General features: G+C 34.0%; 1 protein-coding gene across 1 annotated transcript in view; it reads left to right on the top strand.

Annotated features, from left to right (window-relative positions):
• CSMD3 (CUB and Sushi multiple domains 3) overlaps positions 1-26,283 on the top strand; it is a 1,237,422-nt gene that overhangs the window by 97,790 nt on the left and 1,113,349 nt on the right. Inside the window, exon 2 of the mRNA XM_004743466.3 lies at positions 25,989-26,211. Within this exon, the coding sequence (XP_004743523.2) occupies positions 25,989-26,211 (223 nt within the window). The remainder of the gene's footprint in view (positions 1-25,988; positions 26,212-26,283) is intronic.

Below are 26,283 nucleotides of genomic sequence, written 5' to 3'. Positions count from 1 at the left end.
TACCCTTCTCCCTACAGCCTCTGGCTTCTAGCATTCATAGGCAATAAAAAAATTAGGAGAGGATCATTATTATTCATATGTGCAAGAATCTCTTCCTCTTAGGAATACTTCTTAATTCTCTCCACCCCAACTTGCTGGCTTTCTGTGCTTCTCATATATCTGCTGGGATCTAACCACAGATACTTAATGTTTCGCTGTCCGTCCCTTTCCATTTCTCTCAGCAAGATGAGGAGTACTTCTGCAACATTCCTCAAAACAGACAAGTCTCACTTTTCATCACCACTAATGGAAAAGCCATGGTTCCCTCTCCTTGACAACTGCAAAAGCTTAGTTCCTAGTCTCCCTCCCTCCACCCATTTAGTTTCTAATTTATTGCCCACGTGGCTGTATTAATATCACCTCTTAATCACATAATGAGATCATGTATTCCTCTGCCGATATTTCCCTTACTTTTCAGCCCCAAGGATCAAATCCTCCCATGAGTTTCCTTTAAACTGGAAATCCCCTGATAAGCTGGACACAGACCTACGTGATCTGACTCCTTCCTACCTCCCCAAGAGCCACTGGATTCTTATGCTCCACTGTCTACTGCAGTTTCGTCACATTGGCCTCCTTTCTATCCTGCAAAACACTCTTAAATTCTTTCTAGTTGGGGCACCTGGGTGGCTCAGTTGGTTAAGCAACTGCCTTTGGCTCCGGTCATGATCCTGGAGTCCCAGGATCTAGTCCCTCCTCGGGCTCCCTGCTTGGTGGGGAGTCTATGTCTCTCCCTGCCCTCGCCCCTCTCATTCTCTCTCTCTCAAATAAGTGAATAAAATCTTTAAAAACATTTTTTTCTAGTCTTTGTATGGTCTATTCCTTTTAATCATCTCATTGTCTGTTCCCTCCTGATGTAAGTACTCCTGGTAATCTTAAATGCCTCGCCCTCAAGAGAGCTTTCAATAATGATTGGATCTAAACAACTGAACAATTCATCTTCTTTCTTTCACTGCCCTTGGCAGGTGTGCAGAAATGGGAAGTAGATACATGCTTTATTAGTTTTCTAGAGCTGCAATAACAAATTAGCACATACTTGGCACTTAACACCACAGAAATGTATTCTCTCTGTTTTGGAGGCTGGAAGTCAGAAATGAAGGTGTTGGCAGGATTGTGCTGCCTCTGAAGGCTCTTGGGGAGAATCTTTCCTTGTCTCTTCCAGCTTCTGGTGATGCCAGGTGTTGCTTTGCTTTGCCTCCATCTTTCATGTGGCCTTCTCTCCTACCTCTCTGTATACTTTCTGCTTTTCTCTCTTGTCAGGATACCCATCATTGGATTCAAGGCTCAACCTAATGCAGTATGACTTCATATTGAGATCCTTACCTTAATTATATCTGTAAATAAGGTCACCTTCTAAGGTTCTGGGTGGATTTTTTTTTTTTTTTGAGGGAACTTACTTTGTTCTTTTCTTTTTCTTCTTTCTCTTTCTTCCTTCCTTCCTTCCTTCCTTCCTTCCTTCCTTCCTTCCTTCTTAAAGACTTTATTCATTTATTTGACAGAAAGAGAAATAGCGAAAGAGGGAATACAAGCAGGGGAAGTGGGAGAAAGCGAAGCAGGCTTCCTGTGGGGCACAGAGCCATAGGAGGGGGCTCTATCCCAGGACCCCAGAATCATGACCTGAGCTGAAGACAGATGCTTAAAGACTGAGCTACCCAGATGCCCCTATTCTACACTTTCTACCTAGGTACTTTTGTGTGGCAATAGAATAGAAAGCGGTAAGACCTGGAATATGTTATGCCCATCTGCTGTTTTTAGGAATGTGACTTTTGATGTCACAAATGTTAAGGGCTAAGTAAAAACATGGTGCTAACAGAATTAGGGTTGCCTTAATAAATGAAGTCATTAAAACAATTGGAGAGAAATGGTGTTTTTATTTTTCTTTCCCTTTTCTGTAAGATTCCCATATGCAGGAAATTTTGGTTTTATTCTGACTTCCATTCTTATTGTTGGTATGAAAGCATGGGTTTGTTTGTTTGTTTATTTATTTATTTTATTTTATTTTCTAAAGCATGGGTTTAAACCAGAAATCTGGCAATGACTCTGACCATTTATTAAATTATATCAACATGGCTGAATTTAATATATCTATGCTTAAAAAGACAATGCTAATCCTTGTCTGACAGGGTTTTCTAAGAATTAAACTAGATAATGTCTGCAAAGCACTTAGTATAATGCCTGGAGTTTAAGAAACACTTAGCTATCACATCTCAATGTTTTCTCATTCTAATAGTGAATAATTCAATTCTATGTCTAAATGAAATATTGCTTAATTTAAATACATGCTTCTTACTCTATCCAATAGACCTAATTTATTTTTACTCTATCTCCATTTTTCTCAAATCATTTTTAAAACTACCATGACCAAGTTGTAAACAATCTAATTTTTCTGGCAAATATAATGGAAGGTGAAAGAGCTCTTTCTAGTTTCTAAGATTTATTTTTCTTTTCTTTATTTCCTAGTTCTTTTAAACAGCTGTGTAAAATTACTTTCATCCATTACATAAGCAAGTACATAAAAATAAATATGTTTTATTTTTATATTAATTTTACAGGCAACACTCAGGCCTACTTCTATTCATATATGTAAGCATGTCCCACTGTCCCCAGACATATTTGTTGGAACACTTTGGGGCTTTAGTCTATTTTTATAGGAACTGTCTTTACAACCTGTTATGGAGAAATCATCAAACTAATATTATCAAGGTATTTCTAAATTTATAAAGTCCTTTCACATGCATTATCCATTTCTCTTGTTATTCGCCCACTCATCCAATAAGCACTACATTTGCTAGCAATTTTGGCACTAAGTTGGGTGCTGGAATAAAGAATTAAAAGCCATCCTACACTACATAAGAAGCACACTAATGGAGGGTGGTAAATGATGAGGGTACACATGCTGATACTATGTAGTTTAAAGGTAGGATAAATGGTTGATACTTGAACACCAGGCATTGTAAGCTAAAAGTCCATTTTTTTTCTTTAGTACATAGAAATTCGTTCTAAGGGGGAAAAGGGGGCGGGAGTAGCAGATGCAAAGACATGGAGGTTTGATGTGACTGGAGGCTAGGTTTGAAAGAGAGGCTTGGTATGAATTGAGGTGGGGGAGAAACAAAGAGTCAGGGGAAATTGGAAGGGGAGGTGAACTATGAGAGACTATGGACTCTGAAAAACAATCTGAGGGTTTTGAAGGGGCAGGGGGTGGGAGGTCGGGGTATGAGGTGGTGGGTATTATAGAGGGCACGGATTGCATGGAACACTGGTTGTGGTGCAAAAATAATGAATACTGTTATGCTGAAAATAAAAAATAAATTAAAAAAATTAAAAAAAAAAAGAGTCAGACCCAAGAGAGCTGGAAAGTCATGCCTTGAACATGGACTTTATTCTTAAGATAATGGAAAGTAATTGACGAATACCAGGTAAGGTGTGATATGAATCATCTACATTTTAGAAAGCAGACATTTGAATTAGAAATTAGAAATAAATTGAGGAACAATTAACAAGGAGGTACAGGGAATAGGAGCTCTTTCATAACCCTTGGAAGAGAAAAAAAAGGATCTGATCTTTACCTTATAAGTAAAGTTGTAAGTACTTGGCATCCAATTGGATGTTGCTTCTTAACCAATTTCCAAGATTAAAATGAGAAATTGTCAGTTTCTCAAGGGCTAGGTGCAGAATTGGCAAAAACTTACTCCTACTGCATCCTACTGGAAAAAGAAATTAATAGACTACCCCAATTCAAGAAGTAGAGATAGATTTCACTATTTGACAGGGTGAGTAGCATGAGAATATAGGAATAAGAGGAAGCATTTGGAGAGTTGGTACCAGACAACATCATTGGTGTTAACTCATTTTTCAGATAAATTTTATCTGAATTCTGCTCTATTCTAAAGAGGGTAATTACTATCTTCTTTGAAGTAGGTAACGATTTAAGGGCATATGGTAATATGAAACTGCTTATAGAACAGGTTATTCCTCAGAATGATGATCTAATATGGTATATAAAAAATTACTTTTTTTTCTTTTGCTATATGACATAAATTTTATAATCATCCACACAGAAAGAAAACTCTTCTTAAAGTCTAGTATTTTTCAGTTGGAAAGGTTAAAAAGTATGGTTTATACACGTCCCTTTAGCATGTGTGCTGGTCAGTGTTAAAAACTGGTAGATGAAGTCAATAAAATAGACAGTGAAGATGAAGTGTCATTAATTCCATAAGAGCAGTAAGGAATCCTCTCTACCTCAGACCAGAATTTTTAATTGTGAGGGTCAGAGAAATCTCTTTTGTTATTTTTTTTAACAGTAATTTTATTTTAGAAGGACTAGAGAAGTCTGCATTCTTCCCCTCTCAGTTAAAATCAAATAATAGTAAATTGGGTCACTTTCAGGATATGAAATTAACGAATATATTTTACAGTTGCATAGAAAAATACCTATTTGAATAAGGTAAAACTATATGGAGTTTATTGTATATTGTTTAAGGGTCTAAAAATTAGTAAATTTACATTTATAAACATACTGGTAATTTTATATGACACATGTAAGCCTAAAACTGAAAAGGACATATTTTAATAAGTCTAACCCTACAATATGTACACACACGCACACACACACACACACACCCAAACTAAAGCAAAACCAAACCAAAACAAAAAACCTATGTCCTTGAACATTCCTTGACTAATTCTTTTGTAGCAGTTATGTATCTGGAAGACTAAAACTTTTAACTGAATATGAGGAAAATCTGGATATAGATCCCTGCTCTTTCTCCTTCCAAACCCACCTGCCCCCTCATTCTACAAGTTCGATTTCATTATTCCTGATAAACAAAGTATCTCCTTTCAACCACAACCTTGTTTTCCAAAGCTATGTGCCCTGGTAAAGAAAGGCATCCTAACATATAGAAAGACTTCATATATTATATAGGAAGCTTCACTAAATGTGGAAAAGCAAGGGCCATGGGTTCAGTCGGCTTCAGTTTGAAACAAGAATCTATGTAAACTCCTATGCCTCCATTTCCTTTTCTGTAAAATGAGGATAAAAATAGTAGGTACTTCAAAATGGTTTGTTAAAAACTACAGGTGAAAGTCATGCATATGGAGCACTTTAGAAGAGCATCTGGCACACATATCCATTAATAACACCATTAATCTCATTAACGATAATTCAAGGTATCAATGAGTAGATATCAATAATATGCTAAATGCAGGGTCCCCTAGGTGGCTCAGTCTGCTCAGTACCCAATCTGATTTTGGCTCAGGTCATGATCTCAGAGTCATGGGATCAAGCCCCCATCCCGAGACCCCTTCCACCAAATTGGGCTCCATGCTCAGTGGAGATTGTGGTTGAGATTCTCTCCCTTTCCCTCTGCACCTCTCCCTGCTCACTCTCTCTCTCTTTCTCTAAAATAAATAAATAATTCTTTTAAAAAATATGCTAATTGCATATTTTGGTCGTGGCACATCAAAATTATGCTCACTATTCCTTTTTTCCAATTTTCTGGCTAGAGAGTCGGAGGTGACTTCCTTCCCAGTGTACTTATCTGGTAACCTTTGCCATTTTCAATGGACTCTCTTATCCACACAGTGTCCAAGCCCAACATCAGCCTTTTTTCTTGGAGGTGTTCACACCCAGGAAATTCAGTTATCTCCCCTTGTCCAAATTAAGCCCTGCTTTGGGCTGACAGATATTCTTTTTCCAGTATATGTGTTAAATATAATTTCTCTTTATTTTCATCATCCTTTGAAATATTCTTTTTAGAAAATGTTCTTTAGTTAACAAGAAAGCTTGTATCTTGACAGTAAGTCTCAAATATATCTTGCTCGCAGCCATCTGTCAGCAGGTTGGAGCTGGACTGTCACTACCATTAAACTAAGATACACTTTCAGTGGTGTGAAAACCAATTCAACAACAACTTATCTTTGACTTCCCTTTATTCCCCTGCACTACCTCAACTTCGGAATTGTGTACCCCCAAATGGTAATGTCATCTTACCTGTCACTCACACTCATGCTTTCCAAACCAGGCAAGAAAGAAAGCCTGCAAAGGAATTCAGAAGTTCTTGTGATTTGTTTGCTGATGTGCCAAGGGCTATAACTGCTCCTTGGAATCACAAAAAGCCTGATTTTCACCTTTACATGCCTTTCAATGTACCATTTCTTCTATAGTAAGTAGTGACTCCAGGCCTAAAGGAAGAGCCAGAGAGGTGCAGAAGAAGATAATAACCAGAACAGTTATTATTAGCAATAGGTTAAGATGTGTAGTGTAACAATAAGAAGAAGAAAAAAGGAAAATCATATTATTGCTGCTGAAGTGAAGAAAAATAAGTGTCAAAAGGAAGATAAGTTTGAAAATACAACCATGAAAGCATTTCAGTTACTTTATTGATATAGAAATATTTTCTCTGCCCTTTCCAGCTCAGCGCTTTTTTGCAGAGAATTATTTTTTTTTAATAGAAGTGTTCAGGCAATAAACATGACAGGCAGCTCATGTCTGGAGGACTGTAAGACACCTCTGGATTTCGTAAAGTATGAAGTGACTGAATTCATCGTACCCCCAAATATAATAATCTGTAAAAATTTCATTGCCTGGAGTATCTTTATTTTGTCATAAAGAGGAAGTGAAGGGAAAGTAAGCAAAATGTCAGGCACCACAAAATTTTAGTCATTTCTCCACTGGTACCCAAAAGCTGTAGACTCTCTATGAACAAAAGAGAAAATAATACCTATTTGTATTATTAACTATGGCAAAGCATAAGATCATTAAATCAATATTCATTGATGCAAAACTATAAATTATAATTTCTGTGCTTTGTGGTAATCTGTGTGTGTGTGTTTGTGTGTGTGTATTTGTCACAGTCATCTTCTTACTTTAGTACTTGACTGGAGACAGGAAATTACATCTAGATGGAATGGAGTGAAGTTTACTCTAACAAGACAGGCTAAAAATACACAAATCTCTAGTCACAAATACATACTGAAAAAACTGCTCGGTGCATAATAACTATATGTTGTTAGACATACAGAGCTGCTTCTTCTTCTTCCTCTTTTTTAATCTAGTTTTCTTGGCACTTGTTAGGTAATTTCTCATAACTGGAAAAACACACCTTTATTTGAATTGTGACATAAGAATGAGAAGAGCTTTTTAATTCCTGCATTTTAACTAGCTTTTCAGTAGCCACCCCAGAATCCTTTCCATGCCCATTCATCTTACATTAATGGTCTTAAAAAGTTTATTATTTTTCTTATACGTGAAGAAATTAAAAGAGAAACTGGCTGGAAACTCAGAAAGAATCTCCCAAGAAAAGTCAAATAACTATTTAAATTGTATATGATTTCAACAAAAAAATTATAGAAAATTAAAACAAATCATCCTCAAAAACTGACTAAGGATGGAGAGTGAGAAGACAGTGCAATGATCCTAAAATAAAAACGAAATATCAGTGACCAGATCAGTATGGTAGAGAGGACTTTACTAAAAATGAAAAGCTTAAACACACACACACACACACACACACACACACACACACACACAACATAGTTATGGAACTTAAATTCTGGAGTCAAGTGCATGAGTTCAAATTCCAACTTTGTCATTTGCTAGAGGAATGATCTGGGCAATTACTCCTAATTACTCTTCCCATGCCTGTTCCCTCAACTGAAAATTGAGAAAATTCAGGACAACCTCACAGGTCTGTTGAGAGGATTAAATGAGTTATTACAGGCAAAATGCTTAAAATAAATACAAGTAAATCTCAAGACAACATATTTCTCTTCTTTATAAATGTATGAGTAAACAAAATATGAAGAATTTATTTTGAATAATCCAAATGGGATGCAACATGAGTGGAACTAAATTCTGTGAGATGTCTAAGAGGATTTTCTAGACAGGATTAGAATACCAAATCTATTAGAATTTGTGCTCATCTTTGTCATACTTTTTTGGAATTTACTTGCAAGCCCACATATAAAATAAAATAGTAGTATAAAAAGTAATATTAAGTATATTACATCTTGCACAGCTTATTGAGGAGAGTTATGATGTTCAAAATTGAGATATTTTTGTATGATGAATTGCTTCTGTAATTTGCATTACAATTATAGCTAGCATAAAAATATTGTACTTTTGGGCCCCTCAGGGGCTCAGTTGATTAAGTGTCTGCCTTCAGCTCAGGTTATGATCCCAGGGTTTTGGGACTGAGCCTGAGGTGTCCTTGAGCTTCCAAGCTCAGCAGGACATCTGCTTTATCCTTGCCTTCTGCCCCTCCCCCCTTTCACTCGCAAGCTCAGGCACGCGCGCGCGCTCTCTCTCTCTGTTTCTCAAATAGATAAATAAATCTTAAAAAAATTATACTTTAGAAGTCAATTTAAAGGATCTTTATTCACGTTTACATAGAAGGCCAGTATCATTTTACTTTTCATATTTGGCATATCTTGAAACTAAAATTAAAATAGGTTGGTTTTATAGAACACCTCTTGTTCTGATTTTTATCAATACTTGTGAATAATTACACAAATACTAAGTGATATGTTCCCTTAAGTGTTATGCTTTGTGGGCACACTATGCTGGGCACTTTATATACCTTATTTTTAATGCTTATAAAACCTTTTTACATAGTTTTAATTATGAAAGTGAGGTCCAAGGAAAATAAAAGACTAAAAAAAACTATAAAACTTATCTACAGCTGGAGTGGGTGAAAGCCAAAGCCAGAAACCTAAAAATGTTGTAAACTGTAAAGTGCTGTACAATATTAATTACTATTTTTCTACTGGAGATAACAAAAGTTAATATTAAATTATCTGAATGCTTATTTTCTTTCTCATTATAATGCTAATTTTATGTGGTTGATTTATGTGGTTAAAATTTATCTTTTATTATATCAATAAGAGACAATTCACATGGTTTGCCCATAGATGTATAAACACCGTTTGCTGGAGTATGAAGCTATGTTTTCCATTGCTAATTATTTTTGTGCTTACTTCACAATGCTTGTAATTTTTATGGGTTTGATGTCCAAATGAAACTTAAATGTGATGCTGATGTCACATATAAATTCATATGAAGCAAAATGAAGAAGATTAGGGATTCAGGGCTTATGTAGGAAAACAGTACAATCAGAACTGGATTTTCACTTTGTTTTAAAGCAAACATAGACTTATAGTCTTGTGTCTCCAATTCTGTTCTTTTAAGAAGTTCAAATTCTATACAACTATCACACAGGTAATTTCACAATTTGTTAACTCTGGCCAGAAGAAAAAAAGAAAGAAAAAAAAGATATCTAAAACATAATTCTGTTCTCAAGGGTTTTGTGATCTAACTGGAAAGAAAAAAAAATTAATACATGTGCATCAACTACTAAGCAGTAAAACACAATTAATAAATGACTTTGGTGGGGCGCCTGGCTGGCTCAGTAGCTTAAGCCTCTGCCTTTGGCTCTGGTCATGATCCCAGGGTCCTGGGATGGAGCCCCACATCGGGCTCTCTGCTCAGCAGGGAGCCTGCTTCCTCCTCTCTCTCTGCCTGCTTCTCTGCCTACTTGTGATCTCCGTTTGTCAAATAAATAAATAAAATCTTTAAAAAAAAATGACTTTGGTTTTGGGGTTTAGACAGTTACACATCAAAGGAGCCCAGAGTAAGTGGGGTATTTGTAAGAAGGGATGGAATCACATCTAAAACTGAGAGATGATATAAAAGTTCAAGACCAACAGGACAGTTCAGGTTTCAAGATTATGTTTTATTCCTTATTTTGCTCATGCATTAGAAATTGTCATTTCCACACTCAATGATTAACTCAGTTGAGTATGACAAATACTAATATAGAATTTAGTGTGTTAGTACAAATCAACTTGTAGACTAACAAGAATATGAAGAAAAGAGTATGCAAATTAGAGAGCATTTCAATATGAAACTGCCCTAACATGTATGGAGCAAATTATGATGTATTAATTAAATGAATTTTTGTGTTTATTTTCTGAATCATAATACAGTTATAAAATTAAACATGGATATTATATTTTTAAACCTTAATAAACATTTATTGATTGGCACCTGTGTACCTTGCACAGCAATAATTGGAAATTTTAAAAGATCAAACTGAGGGTTGTAGAAAAGGAAGTGGGTGGGGGCATGGGGGTCAGTAGATGGTGGGCAACAAGGAAGCCATGTGATATGATGAGCCCTAGGTATTATATGCAACTAATGAGTATTGAACAATACACCAGAAGCCAATGATGTACTATATTTTGGTGAATTGAGTTTAAATTAAAAAAAAAAAGAAGAGAAATAAGGCATATTTTTCATATAAGAGAAATATACAAAAGATAAATAACATACGATGATTGTTCTTGACTCTTCTCATCAATTAAATGACCAAGAAAAGCCTTGCAGTACATGAAAATGTTAAGTTAATAATGGAGAAAATGTGGAAGTATGAGATGAGCCATATGAACAATTTTATACAAATTGTGAATATGATTTGTCTTCTATAAGATAATATGTTAAGTTTGACAACCATTTGACTTTTTAGGAAATTATGAGAAATAAAAAATAGTCTTTTAAAAATAGCACTTATTTACCATTTAGACTTTTTAAAGTTCTTTTCTGTCGATTCCAGTTTCCAACTGGTTAGCATTTTTCCTCTGCCTAAAGGGCATTCTTTTTATGTTCTTATAGTGTAGGTTTGTCGACAATGATTCTCTTCAGCATTCATTTATCTGAAAACTGTCTGAAATTCACCCTTTAAAAATATTTCTGCTCAATGTAAATTGGATTACTTTTCTTTTATCAATCTAAAAATTTTCTTACTCTGTATTCTGCCTATGATTATTTTTTAGGAGAAGCCTGTGACTTTTTAAAAATCATGTTCCCCTATGTGTAATGTGATTTTTTTTTTCCTACAGCCACTTATACATTTTTCTCTTTAAGTTCAGTATTTTGATTATGGCTGTGGTTCTTTTTTTGCTTTTCCTGCTGACTTTCTCAGAAGTATAAGACTATGCTTCATATAAAGTATGGGAAGTCTGTGCTGATATACATGCATGTGTGTGTATGTGTATATATATACACATACATATACATATATATGTATATATAATCTCATACTATCTTTTCCTCAAGAACTCTATCCTTACTTTAAACCATTTGACATTAGCCCTATAGACCCTTTGAATTCTTATCATTTTATTTTACTTTTTTCTCCACTGTGACTTTCAAAGTGGGTAATTTATATTGATATGTCCACAAATGTGTTCATGATGCAATGGCTCATTCCATAGGTTTCATAGTTTTTCTTTTTTTAAAAGTGATTCTTTTTAAAAAAATTTATTATTAACATATAATGTATTATTTGTGTCAGGGGTACATGTCTGTGATTTTACTCTGATTCTTTTTTAGTTTCCATTTCTCTACCAAAATTCTGGTAGAGAATTAAGATGTCGCTATTTTTTTTTTAAGATATCAGAATACTTTATTAGCTTTTAAATAAAATAAGAAGCTTTAAGTAACAGCTTTAAAAGCTTTTAAGCAGTTTTGAAAATAGCTGCTTCAGAATTATTAATTATTATGTAAAGTATTATGTTCATTCTGAGTTAGGTTTTGATTTCTTTCCTCTGTTCCTCCTCCTCCTCCTCCTCCTCTTCCTCTTTTATTTTTCCCCTCTCTTCATCTTCTTCTTCAGCTATGGATTGCATTTTCTGGCTTATTTATTTTTTATAAACATATATTTTTATCCCCAGGGGTACAGGTCTGTGAATCACCAGGTTTACACACTTCAAATCCCCAGTAAATATTCTTTGATTTTGGACATTGGGATACTGTGTTTTAGAGATTTTGGATTCTGTTAGCTTCCACAGAAGAATATTGATTCTCAATTCAGAAGAAATTTGAATTATTTTCTTATCACCCTAAACTTGGGTAGTTTTGACTTTAGACTTTGTGAATGGAGATCTATGGAAAGCTCCAAGTATTTGCCACACCCTGAAGCTTGGCAGATTGCAGCCCCCAGTAAATCTTGTCAAAGTTTACCTTTAGGCTTTATGCAGTTAGGTCTAGGGTAGATATTAGTCTATAACGTGGTTTCACACTCCCAAGACTCCTGGTGTCTCAGCTGGTGTTAGGCTGTTAACAATAGGTTGTTCAGATTTTCCTACAGTAGATTTTCCTACAGCAGGTAGAAAGACCAGCACTCTAATGATTGCTGCACTGTTCTTCCTTGATTTTGCTCAACCTTTACTGTTTTTGTTCCAGCAACAAAGCACAAAGAATTTGTTGTCTAACAATCTTTGGATGGTCTTTTTCTGTACATCTACAGCATTGCTCTCAACCATCAGTTTATAGTGGATATGTCCATAGATTCCTGAGCAGCCCCCAACCCCCCGTGCAAGTCTATTTTTCCCATGCTCCAGTCCACAAATTCTAGTTGCTCTTTGCCAACTCTGAAATTTGCCTTCTTACAGTACTTTGTACAAGCTCCAATTTTCTGTGCCAGGTTGGGAAATTATTCCCAGGGTAGGGCTGGTAGGACTCTAGGGCTAAAGGTGCAAAAGAAGAGGAAAAAAAAAAAAAAAAAAAAAAGCAAAACCCCAAACATTGTTTTTGGAATATAGGAAATTTACTAATGTAGAAAGAGAGATTCCTCCAAGCAGGCATAACTCTCAAAAGCAGCTACTACCAGTATCCAGCATGGAGTGTAAAGTCAACAACCACAATGACCCTTCTTCTTCTGAACTGTCATCTATTGCCGACACATCGGCCAAAATCAAATGGAAGCAATGAGGTTAGAGGCAAGATCTGGTGATGTAATCTATGACCAGACTCTTAAGACAAAAAGTGGTATGGGGAAAGCAGTAAAGATATTTGAGTGGAAGAAAGGAATAATTAGCATATAAACATTTCTGAATTTGGGGCAATAAATTATTTTAAATTTATAATAAAAATACAGCAATTCATATAACTGTGTATTCATTGTGTGTGTAATCACTGTGAAAATTATGCAAGAACCCAACTTATTTCCCTGAAAAATAACATTGTGCACGCACACACACACATATTGCTTAATATTATTGAGAGGAATATGAACAGATATTTATATAGATTTTACCTATATACTAGGGCTGAAATAAGTATGAAGATTTTGGAGAAGGTAGATTCAAAGCTAAGTAGGCATAACTGGTATAGTTTTTAGAAGTTGAAATAATAGTCATCTTTTTCTAATTTTCTGGTAGTTACATATGTACTATTGCTAATCCCCACAAGAATTCTCTAAGCTTAATTTATAGGACAACGAGTCTCAGAAAGACTAAATTTCCCAGGATCACATCACTGTTAAGTGATAAAGTAATTATGTGTAAGTCCAAAGTTTACATTCTGAACAGTACTGACTGTGAAAGACAATAAAGGTAGTGAGATGATTGATGTGAAACATATCACTTAAAGAGGAAAGGAATTATACAAACTAAAAACCAATATTAAAATATATTCAGAAATCTATGGGGCAATCTGGAGAGAAGGGGTCTTTATGAAGTTGGATTATTCAAAAGCATTTGAATGTGCCAAAATGGATCAAATTTAGAGAACATATAATCCATAGGATATGATTAGTTATAATTAATATCCATTTTAGTGGCTAAAGTTCAGAAGACAATTAAGGTATTAGTAACAGAAAAATATGATGAAAAGCATCATATTAATGGACTATTTTTTAAACTTTCAGTCCAAGGGGAAAAAGATATAATGCATTTATCACTAGAGGTAGAATGTGACATCTGTGGTCAACGTCTAATAAAACCCACAGTTTCAAAAGCTCAAATTGACAATATTAATAATACTAATAATACATGATATCTTATTTGACTACAATTCTTGATAATTAAATAATTTAGTTGCTCTTCAATATTTTCTGTGCTAATCAGATCAACTTAAAAGTCATTTATATTATAATTTTATTGGAATTTTTTTGACCTGAACTTTATGATAATGCCCTGCTGAACTGTTTAGAAGTCCACATGATGATTTAGAAATGATTCAGTTTTCACAATTTGCATTGGGAATATTTGCTTCCAGTAGTAATTCAATAATTTCAAAAATGCCTCAGAGTCATGTATCAAAGCTAGAAAGCAACAGGAGACCATCGATTTCCTCCCTTTGACATTACAAGCTAATGTTTACATGAAATCTGATAATATTTGTCTAAGACAGTTTCATTTGCCAGATTAATACAGTTTCCTCCATTGCTTATTTCTAATTTCATGAGGCATAGTCTGTCTCAAAATGCTCTTTCATCATTGATTCATTTATCCCATTTTTCTTCTTGATATTTTTCCTTTAGAATCTTTCCAATTCTACCGGAAATATTTTGACTATTCCACAAGTCTGATAATTCCATTATTATGGAAAATGGTGAATATTCTAGGTAATTCCACACTAAATGGACAATGATGGATTTTACAGCATAAAAATTCAATGAACCCAGGAAAGTAAAATTATATATTTCAAGAAGCAAATGAATGAATATTTTGGATATGTAGAATAATTTGAGTAGCAAAATTTAAAATGTAATTGCCATCTACAACATACCAGTAATTGGTACACTTTTCACCTTGGAGAATCTCTTCTTTTAAATCTAAAATATATATTTATCTGATACTAACAAAATTAATATGAAATGAAATGGCAAATAACAAGTTTGAGTCATTGAAAAACTTTGATCTGAATATTTATTTTCCCCCTTTGATATATTTTGGATATCTTTTCAAGGACTCCTGTTACAGCAGTTATCATATATGTGTGTAAATTATTTGTTTATGTCTGTTTTTACCAGTAGCTTCTAATGCTTAAGGGTTAAAACATTGTTATAAAATTTTTGTGAAAATCTAATATGCACTATAGTGTTTGGCACCTAGTCCATGCTCAATGAATGATATGAAACTATTGATTTCAGTGTGAATTGTTTTTGCCCAAATGATTATTTCTGTTGATTATTGTGATATAGTTCAGCCATAGGCTTTTAGAATGAAAAATTATTTTGGTTGATAAAGATGCTGACATAGTGGTTGTGTGATAGAGAATGAAGAAGAAAAAGTGATAAAGATAAAACATCACAAAGCAACTTCTACTCCTAGCTCTGGTAGAGTAGCCTGTATCAAATCTTCCATCAAAAATGGTTATAAATAATAGATAAACCCAAAATAAATCAAGCAAACAAAATGTATTTATTGCCAGACTTAAGTTAAATACCGGAGAAAATTGTTCAGGTAGAAGAAAAATAAACTCAATGGAAAGATTGAAATGAAGAAAAGAAGAAATGGACACAACCATTGGTGGATCCAAAGAAAGTAATTTCATAATGGTGGAGAACTAAGTTCACCATAATACCAAGAATGTTAACTTTAGATTAAGAGAGTAAGAGTGTCCTTTGGGTGTTTATAATATATGTATAATTAAAGTCTACAAAAATAATGGTGCAAACATCAGGGGATGGGGTGGAGTTACAATGTTCTACTGTCCTTGCTTTGTTCATGAACTAATAAATGGACTAATTATAGTTTAATCTAATCATCAAGGCTACAAATTTTATTCTCTAGGGTTACCACTAAAGAGTATGAAAATGACAAGCTAATAGAGGGAAAACAAGTCAATGAAAGTACCCGCTTCATTAATATAAAATAAGGCAAAAAGGGGAAATAAAGGGAACATAAAACATATGGAACAAAGAATACATATATAATTAGAATAAGTTAAAAGATAATGACTCTAATTTAGAAGTGAAGACTAACACATAAACTTTAAGAAGTTAAACCCTACATGCTATTCATAAGAAATCCACGTTGCCTATAATATAATAATCATAAGTACACACACTAACTTATAAATAACTGAAAGTATCTATACTAATGTGAGATAAAGAGACTTTGTGACACAACCATTGGTGGATCCAGAGAAAATAATTTCCTAATGGTGGAGGACTAAGTTCACCATAATACCAAGAATTATTTGTCTAGTAATTTACTGCCCAAATACATGGAACAAAAATGAAATAGAAGGAACAAATGCACATTGCAGAGATTTTTAAGTTACTTGGTAGCAGATTAAGAAGACAGAGAAAAAAAATTAGTATGAATAATAAAGATCTCACTAACACAAATAAAAGTTTGACCCAAATGGCATACATTCACCCAATAAATGAAGAATACTCACTCATTATGAATCTACATAGACATAAACCAATATCAGGGATGCTGGACTGGCATATTTGGTTAAGTCACTGAATCTTGGTTTCTGCTCAGGTACTGATCTGCACTCAGAGTGGAGTCTGCTTAAGTTTCTTTCTCCATCTCCCTCTCTCACTTGCCAACCAACTCTGTCATCATGTCCTCTCTCTCAAATTAATTAATTAATTAATTCAACAAAAGAAATTTACCAATATCAGGTTATATTTTCTCCTTCAAAACATTAACATTTGATTTCCTGAGATTAAAAACTGACCTCCCACTCTGAAAATAATAAAATATTTTAATGTGTTTTTATTGATAACCTGAACTAGAGCCGTGGAATTACATTTCATAGGCACTGTCTGCTAGCATACTTGATACATTTGGGCAATAGGCATTTTTCATTCTCTGACAAACTGATAATAGAGTTTTCTAGTGCGTTTATTCAAATTTGCGTGGTCAAATTCAAAGAAAATAGATTAGTTAAATTATGTAATGGAGCTTCATGGCTAAAGATGATAATTGTAGCAATAAAGAAGAGGGCAAGGAAAAGAAGAAAGTGTTAACATGTATAACAGTCACTATGTTTAAAACACTGTTCAAAGAGATTTGCAGTTGTTAACATGCTTAATTGTTAAAACAGTTACTCATTATCTCATTTTATAAATAAAGAAACTGACACATAAGGTAATTTGCACAAAAAGAGTGCTAAATTGTGAAGTTGGGATGTCTAGCTGCATAAACTGAGGCTCACTGAAAAACTGGTATTTTCGATAAAACCATAAATTACATTTTAAAGTCTAATTAAAGAGATAATTGCAGACAAGACAGTCTCAGTAAATTCATATTTTAGAGAATGAATATTAAAAATACAGTGATCTTTTAGAAAAATAAAACCTATTGCAAATTAAAAAAAATTTAATGACTATTTCAAACTTTCTTATCTCTGCCATAATAATATCGCTTAGACATTACCCAAATCAAAACAATGTGTCAATGGTTGATAACTGTTTAACTTTAAATGAAACAAAAAGTATTTTTATTATAATTAACTATATATTTTTTAACAATATGAATTTTATTTTTTAATTTTTTGAGTGTAGTTGATACACAATGTTACATTAGTTTCAGATGTACAACAGAATTCACCTTCCTCATATGTTATGCTAAGGGTTACCACAAGTGTAACTACCCTTTGTCACTGTATATGGCTCCCAAATATCATTGCCTACATTCCTTGTGCTGTACCTTTTATTCCTATGACTTCTTCTTCCCACAACTGGAAGTCTGTATCTCTCCCTCCCCTTCATCCATTTGGCCATCCTCTGCTATCTCCGCTCTGGGAACCACAGTTTGTTCTCTGTATTTATATATCTGATTCTGCTTTTTATTCATGTATTCATTTGTTTTGGTGTTTAAATTCCACACATGAGTGAAATCCTATGGGCTTTGTCTTTCTCAGTCTAACTTATTTCACTTAGCACAATGTCCTCTAGGTGTCACTGTTTGTAGATGACAGGATATATATAGAAAACCCTAAAGACTCCACCAAAAATCTATTAGAAGTAATGAATGAATTCAGCAAAACTACAGAATATAAAATTAATACCCCCAAATCAGTATGTTTGTATACATTAAAAATAAAGTAGCACAAAGAAAATTAAGAAAAGAATTTCATTTACAATTGCAACAACAACAACAACAAAAAAGTAAAACAGCTAGGGAAAACCTTAGCCAAGGAGGTGAAAGACGTGTACTTTGAAAACTTTAAGACATTAATGAAAGAAATTGATGATGACACTAATTAAATAAAGGACATTCCATGCTCATAGATTGGAAAAATTGATATTTTAAAATGCTTATGCTAACCAAGGCAATCTACAGATTCAATACAATCTGTATCAAAAAAATTAACATTTTTCACAGAACTAGAATAAATAATTCTAAAATTTGTATGGAAACACAAAAGGACCCAAATAGCCAAAGCAACCTTAAGAAAGAAAAACAGAGCTGAAGGTATCACAATTCCAGATTTCAAGATACATTACAAAGCCGTAGTAATCAAAATAGTATGATACTGGCACAAAAATAAAAGCATAGACCAGTGGAACAAAATAGAGTGCCCAGAAAAAAACCCACACTTATGTAGTCAATTAATTTATGACAAAGGGGGGGGCAAGAAGGCAAGAATATACAATGGGGGAAAGACAATCTCTTCAACAAATGATATTGGGAAAACTGGAGAGCTACATGCCAAAAAAAAAAAAAAAAAAAAAAAAGAAAAAGAATCTGGACCACTTTCTAACACCATTCACAAAAATAAACTCAAAATAGATTAAACATATAAATCTAAGACTTGAAAACACAAAACTCCTAGAAGAGAAGATGGGGAGTAATTTCTCTGACCGTGGTCATAGGAAAGATTTTTCTATATGTGTCCCTTAAGGCAAGGGATAGAAAAGCAAAAACCAAGTAATAGGACTACATTCAAATAAAAATCTTCTGCAGGGTGGAGGAAACCATCACCAAAACAAAAAGGCAAAGTACTTAATGGGAGAAGATACTTGCAAATGATCCAATATCCAATAAGGGATTAATATCCAAAATACATGAAGGACTAATACAACTAAACACCAAAAAATAATCTGATTTAAACGTGGACAGAGGACCTGAACAGACATTTTTCCAAAGAAGACATAAGGATGGCCAACAGACACATGAATAGATGCTCAACATCACTCATCATCAGGGAAATGCAAATCAAAACCACAATGAGATATCACCTTACACCTGTCAGAATGGTTACAATTAAAAAAAAAAAAAGACAAAAAATGTTGGCAAGGAGGTGGAGGAAAGGGAACCCTTGTGCACTGTTGGTGGGAATGTAACTCAGTACAGACATTGTAGAAAACAATGGAGGTTTCACAAAAAATTAAAAGAAATACCATGTGATCCAGTAACTTCACTACTGGGTATTTATTCAAAGAAGATAAAAACACTAATTCTAAAAGGTACATGCACCCCTATGTTTGTTGCAGCATTATTTACAATAACCAAATTATGGATGCAACCTAAATGTCCACTAAGAGATGAATGCATCAGAAAGACACACACATACACACACACTGGAATATTATGCAGCCTTAAAAGGGATAAAATCTTGCTGGTTAAACACATTTTAAATATTTATCACATCTATTTTTAACATTTGCTTTATCTAGAAATATGTAGTTTCTTTAGATGTCTCAATTCATTTGAAGATGAGTCATACATTATAAACCCTCCAAAAGAAAACAGTAAAAGAAGATACATGTGGAAGAATAAAATGATCATCACAGAGTTTAGAAAGAGAAAAAATTGCATCGAGGGACCCTCTCTATTTGTAATGTCTTGAGCTTGATATCAAAGGAGGTTGATTTTCACTCACTTCACAGTAACAGGAACCTCCTACTTCCTGCTGGGTGGTTTCAAAAAGACATGTAGGGTAGGTAGGGATGTTCACCACCACCCAACTACAACACTACTCCCTTATAGTTGTTAATGGAAGCAAATTAGAAAACATGGATTTTTCTTTCCATTTGATGATAACGAAGCAATACCCACCACCACTTTTCCTGATGGGACAGTCTCAGAAGAAGCCAGTTAAAGAGAAGATTTAAATAAGATCCAGAATTTCATAAAGTAAATTATATTATCCAGGTTGCAAGAAAAATCACTTATTGTTCCAAAAGGCAACAAGATCTCCAACTTAATGGAAAAAAAGATCAATGAATACCAACACCACATGACAGATATTTTAAAGCAGCCAGGATAAACGAAATTCCCCAAGAAACAATGCAGACACTTAAAGCAGATTAAAAAAAAAATTTAAAGTGCTGGTAAATCAAAAGACTCGGCAAAGAAATGGAACATAGAAAGAAGAGTCAAATCAAAAAGTTACATAAGAGGGGCTCAGCTGGTGAAGCATAAAACTCTTGATCTTGGGCTACTAAATTTGAGTCCTGCACGGGGTAGAGAGGTTACTTAAAAAAATGCTACAGAAGAAAAGTGCAATAACTGAAATGAAGAGCTCCGTTGGTGTACTCAAAAGAGAATGGAGGGAATAGAGAAAATAACCGAGGAACGGAAGGAGAAAAGAAATGACCTAATCTAAACAACAGAAAGAAAGTAGTCAAAAAAAAAAAAAAAAAAAAAAGATGAACAGAGCACCGCGACCTATGTCACTGGAGTCATAGAAGAGAGTATAGGGCTAAGGAAGTACTTAAGGAAATAAAGACTAAAAACTTTCCAAATTTGGCAATAGACATACACCTACAGATTAGAAAAGCTGAGTAAACTCCTAAGTTGAGAGGCACAAAGAAATCCATACCATGTACATTATAATTAAACAGAAAACTGAGGACAAAAGTCTTGCCAGAGAAAAATGGCACCTTGCCTGTGGGAGAAAAGTCAACAAAGGTATGGAACTCAACAGGACGCACTAATGGTATAATCAACACTTAGAGAACACTCTATTTACAACACTGGAATACACATTATTTCCAAGTATTCAAGGAACACATATTAGAGATAGACCATATCCTGGGGATTAAAACTTAAACAGATTTGGACTGAAATCATCTAGAGTATGTTCTTTGATCACAATGGAATCAAACTAGAAATTAATGTCAAAAGTTAATTAAAATCCGAACAATTGGAAATAAAACAATTCTCTCCTATAACAGCCATGGCTTTCTTGAAAAGGAAGATTCAGTGAAAATTCAAAATACATTAAACTGAATAAAAATGAAAATATAACATATCAAAATGTGTGAGATGAAGCTTAAGTAGTACTGAGAGACATTTTACAGTACCAAATACATGCATTAGAAATAGAGAAAAGTCTTAAATTAGCAATCTATGCTCCCTCTTTAAGAACCAAGAAAAGAAGAAAAGCTAAATTCAAAACAAGGGGAAAAATAAATAATCAAATAAGACGTGAAAATTTGAAAACAGAATAAAGTTATAGAGAAAAAAATCAATGAAACGAAAACCTTTTTTTAAGATCAATGAAATTGGCAAAGCAGTAGCAAGATTGACCAAAAAAATGAGAAAAGACACAAAACTACTAATATTAGAAATACAAGAGGGGTTATACCTCAGACCCCACATTCATCAGAAGAATAAGGGCATATTATGAACAACTCCATATTAATGGATCTGACAGCTTAGAATTCACTCATTATTTATACACACACACACACACACACACACACACACACACTCTTCACCTGATATGAAGTATTTACCGGTAGTGATGCAGCTACCAAGGAAAACTAAGGAAGTTCCTCAAAAAATTAAAAATAGAACTACCATATAAGTCAGCTATCTCACTTCTGGGTATTTAACAAAAATAATTAAAAGAAGGATCTTTTTTTTTTCTTTTTAAGATTTTATTTTGTTTATTTATTTGACAGAGAGAGATCACAAGTAGGCAGAGAGGCAGGGAAGCAGGCTCCCTGCTAAGCAGAGAGCCTGATGTGGGGCTCAATCCCAGGACCCTGAGATCGTGACCCAAGCTGAAGGCAGAGGCTTTAACCCACTGAGCCACCCAGGCGCCCCTTAAAAGCAGGATCTTAAAGAAATACTTGTACTCCCATGTTCACTGCAACTTTATTCATGATAGCCAAGAAATGGAAACAATCTAAATGTCCATTAAAGTGTGAGTGAATACATGAGATGTGTATTTTCAGGGGAAATCAGAGGGAAATCCTGTCATATTTTACAACATAAATGAACCTTGAGGACATTATGTTAAGTATATATGAATACTCAAGTACCTTATGAAATAAGGTAGTCACAGAAAGGCAAATACTGCATGATTCTACTTAGACGAAGTATCTAAATTAGTGAAATTCATGCAGAAGAAAGTGAAATGGTAGTTTCCAGGAGCTAGGAAAGCTGGGGAAATTAGGAGTTATTCTCCAAGGGGTATAGTGTTTCATTCATTCAAGATGGAAAAGTTCTAGAGATCTGCGGTACAACACTGTGCATGTAGTTAGCAATACTGTCCAGTTCAAAACTAGTAAGAGAATAGACTTCATATTATGTGTTGCTTACCACAATAAAAAAAAGGTTAATTGCTACTATTAAGTTCTTTACAATCTTTATCACACAAGAGCTGTAGGTCAATAAAGTTGTGAACTCTTGGTGATGAAAAAAGAGTCAATTGGGCACAAAAGCACAATTGCAGTACATAAACACAAGTTTGAAAAAAAAGTGAAAGGTAAACACAAAAGTATTTCTTGTCAAAGATCTCAACTAGCATAAAAGAAAACAATATAAAACTTAAAAATCATAAAAACACTTGTACAAATAATTGTATTTCCATACTGTATAGAAAAAGTAAATATGAATGTGAAAAAGGAAGAAAAAATTAAAAATCTGTGTTCTTAACCAAATTCTTGTGACCCAAGTCATGTTAAGTTTAGTTTTTTTCAACTATAAATTTATTTTTAAGTGCAAAGTCAAGGTGTGAAAAATACAACAAAAGGTATTCAAAATGTATATATGAAAGGCAAATGTGGATTACCCAGGAGTAACAGAAAGCTAAGCAGTTGTTTCCTAAAAGAGAATTAGAAAGAAGAGCCCTTTAAAAATAAGTGAAGGATATGGAGAGGCAATTCATAAAAGAATAATTACGAATGAATGAGAAACATATAACAAGATGTTTGATCCCAACAGTTATGAGAGAAATGCAAAATAAAATAATAAGATCACTTTCTTTTTTTTGCCTTGTATAAAATCTAATATTGCCAAAATTGAAGCTGAAGTTTGAAAACACTTCATAGCCTGGTGATAGCAGCAGAAATTTTCACATTTCTTGAGGATAGTTCCGAAGTATCTACCTAAATTTAAAATGAGACACACCCATTTCTGGAATTTTATTCAAGGCATATATCACACAAGTGTACAAGGATATAGATCCAAAATCATTATTTGTGCCCCTGAAAACACAAAGACTAAAGCTGTCAATAAGAGATACATTAAATAAATTAAAGTACAGGCAGACCATATACCATGTAGCTATGCAGTCATTAAAAAAGAATGTAGGAAAAGTACATATGTAGACCCAGAATCAGTGATATTTTACACATATACACAAAAACATTCAGAAAATTATGCACAGTATGGCTGATTCTCTTTGTAAATATGCATATATCTGCATTTGCCTAGAAATGGCCTAGAGAAAGATACACACTAAGCTGATAACGATGACCAACCTTGTGAAGCATAAGTAAATGAGGGAGAATTTATTTTACTTTTAAGAACTCTGTTTGTTTCTGTTTTGGTGGGGGAATGGAAACTATAAACTTATTGTTGACAAAATGTACTTTGTTATTATGAATAATGTGATGTTTAATCAAACTTCAGTATAAACAAAAAAATGAAAATAAAATGAAGAACACAGTTGAGAAAGCTTAAAAATAGGTGTAATTCTTAATCTGCTTCGAGAAACAAAAAAGAAAAGGAACTGAAATGTATGAATCAGCAGGCCCTTAAAGAACTAGTGGCCAGAGCTGAACATGTTATTTTAGGACATATGTCCTTTTTCTAAAGCCATCAGGGTTATGGGGCTTGAGAATAAAAAAAAAAAAAAAAAAAAAAAAAAAAAAAAAAAAAAAAAAAAACAGAAAAAACAGCCCATAGATCAGATTGTAGCTGAAGGGATTCATGCTTGCATTTAGTTATGAAGTTCAAATTGGAAGCTGTTCAGGCAGAAAACTAATAGAAATGGGTGATAGCTAATTAACCTAAGGCTTCAAAGTAATTGCTCTGCAAGAAGCAATTTAAAAGGGACCTTTCTCCTTTTTTTATTTTTGAAAATCATAAAATGCCCTATTTGACTTTTGGTGCATGAGCAAAATATAGGTATACACACAAATATTGATTTTTTTTTAAACTTCTACCTTATTCAACTTCTTGGTAACTTTTTAAAAGGCCAAAAAGAATCACAAGAACTGTTTATATCAATTCTGAATATCCAAGGTTTAGGATTTTGCGGTAAAATAGAGATAGTCAGAGTACGTTCCTGAAGTAAATGTGGATAAGAGGGTTGGGTTGTAGTGATTAATTCAGCCCTGAGCCACCTGCCTCACCATTGGGGTCAGTAGACCCAGCTACTCTAAAGCATACAGTTGTTTGGTAGAGAAGTGGATACACTGGCAAAAGCATGGTATTCTTGTGAAAAAAGAAAAGAACGAATATACAGTATCCCACATCATTCTCTGTCTGCCACAATCTACAACTCTGGCTTCCCATTCATATTTTTCAAAACAATACCCATACCTATCATATACTCATTCCTTCTCAGAGAGGGGAGCCCCATATTTCCTACATTTCTATATCCAGTTCCAAATATAGATGCTTTGGGTAATAAAGTGTTCTTTCCCCTCAGTTAGCTCATATTTCTGACTTAACAGCTTCCTGGCCCATAAGCTTCATGCACAACCCACAGATCTGGAAACACCATTTTCTCAAGAAACATTGTATGTTTTCTAGATGTCTCCAAGAGTCAAGCTGTCAATAGTTCAGATTTCCCATAGAATTAGCACTCTCACAGAACCATGTAAGTTCCTTTTTTTTTTTTTTTAAGTTTTATTTATTTTTTTAGCAGGAGGAGGGGCAGTGGGGAAAAGACTCCTCAAGCAGACTCCTTTCTGAGTGTGGAGCTTCATGGAGGGCTCTATGCCAGGACCCCGAGATCATGACCTGGGACAAAAATCAAGAGTTAGACATAACGAACTGAGCCACCTGGGCTCCCTGAGCCATGGAAGTTTTTAAGATGGCTGCTACCAGGGTGCTTGGGTGGCTCAGTCGGTTAAGCATCTGTCTTCAGCTCAGGTGATGATCCCAGGGTTCTGGGATGGAGCTCCACATTGGGCTCCCTGCTCAATGGAGAGCCTGCTTCTCCCTCTCCTTCTACTACTTCCCCTGCTTGTGCTCCCTCTCTGTCTCTCTCTCTCTCAAATAAATAAACTAAACAAACAAATAAATGGCTGCTGTCAGTTGTCCAGGATTCAAATTTTCAATGTATTTTCTTCCTAACGTTAGGTTTCACTCTGATATAGTTAAAGATTGTGTTTATCCTAATATCCAACTATTCTAGTCAAAGAAAGAATGATAACGTATATTGGTTTTTTAAAGATCTGAATCATTTATCCTTCTGGTAGAACCAGGGTAGGAAGGATTTTCCTAAGGCAGACTGGCTACATGGTACAGATATGGACACACAAAAATGAGCATGTTTTACCAAGAAAAAGTGAAGTTGATTTTTAAGGCATACCTTAAAAAATCATTTAGTTTTCATTGCTGTTTATGATTGTCCATGATTAGTTTGGAAACTACTTCCAGGGAAGATACCATGTTCTAAGATTTTGTTTTTCTGTTGGATCATGAAATGGAAAATGATTTGTGGAGAATTTTACTTCATCAACTATTCTATAATTGCTAACTGTAAGATGTTTGGTAGATGACAAGTTTTTTTTTTTTTTTAGGATTTTGCTAGTTATTTTTGCTAGTTTTTAGGATTTTGCTTATCTTTTTAAGAAAGAAATCTAGATAATTTACCTATTCTTTGCTATTTACAAAATTATGACCACACAGGTCTTAGAAAAACAAAAGTTTTTTTTTTTTCAAAACTATACTGTCTCCTGGATTTTTTGTGCTTTATACAATATTAATGTCTGTTTATTTGTCTTTTGTTTCAGGATTTATTTATACATGTGGTGGAACTTTAAAAGGACTTAATGGCACTATAGAAAGCCCTGGTTTTCCATATGGATATCCAAATGGTGCAAACTGTACATGGGTAATAATAGCAGAAGAACGGAATAGAATACAAATTGTTTTTCAGTCATTTGCTCTAGAAGAAGAATATGACTACTTATCCTTATATGATGGACATCCTCATCCTACAAACCTTAGGACAAGGTTAGTGTGTTTTGAATGGAAGAATGGAGGGAAAATATGTAATGGGTAAAATTTCATTTTACACAGGGTACA

Source organism: Mustela putorius, unplaced genomic scaffold, assembly GCF_011764305.1.
Source record: "Mustela putorius furo isolate JIRA1106 unplaced genomic scaffold, ASM1176430v1.1 tig00000228_pilon_pilon_pilon, whole genome shotgun sequence".
NCBI classification, from domain to species: domain Eukaryota; kingdom Metazoa; phylum Chordata; class Mammalia; order Carnivora; family Mustelidae; genus Mustela; species Mustela putorius.
Note: the sequence above shows the minus strand (reverse complement) of the source record. Positions and strands in the feature narration are given on the sequence as shown.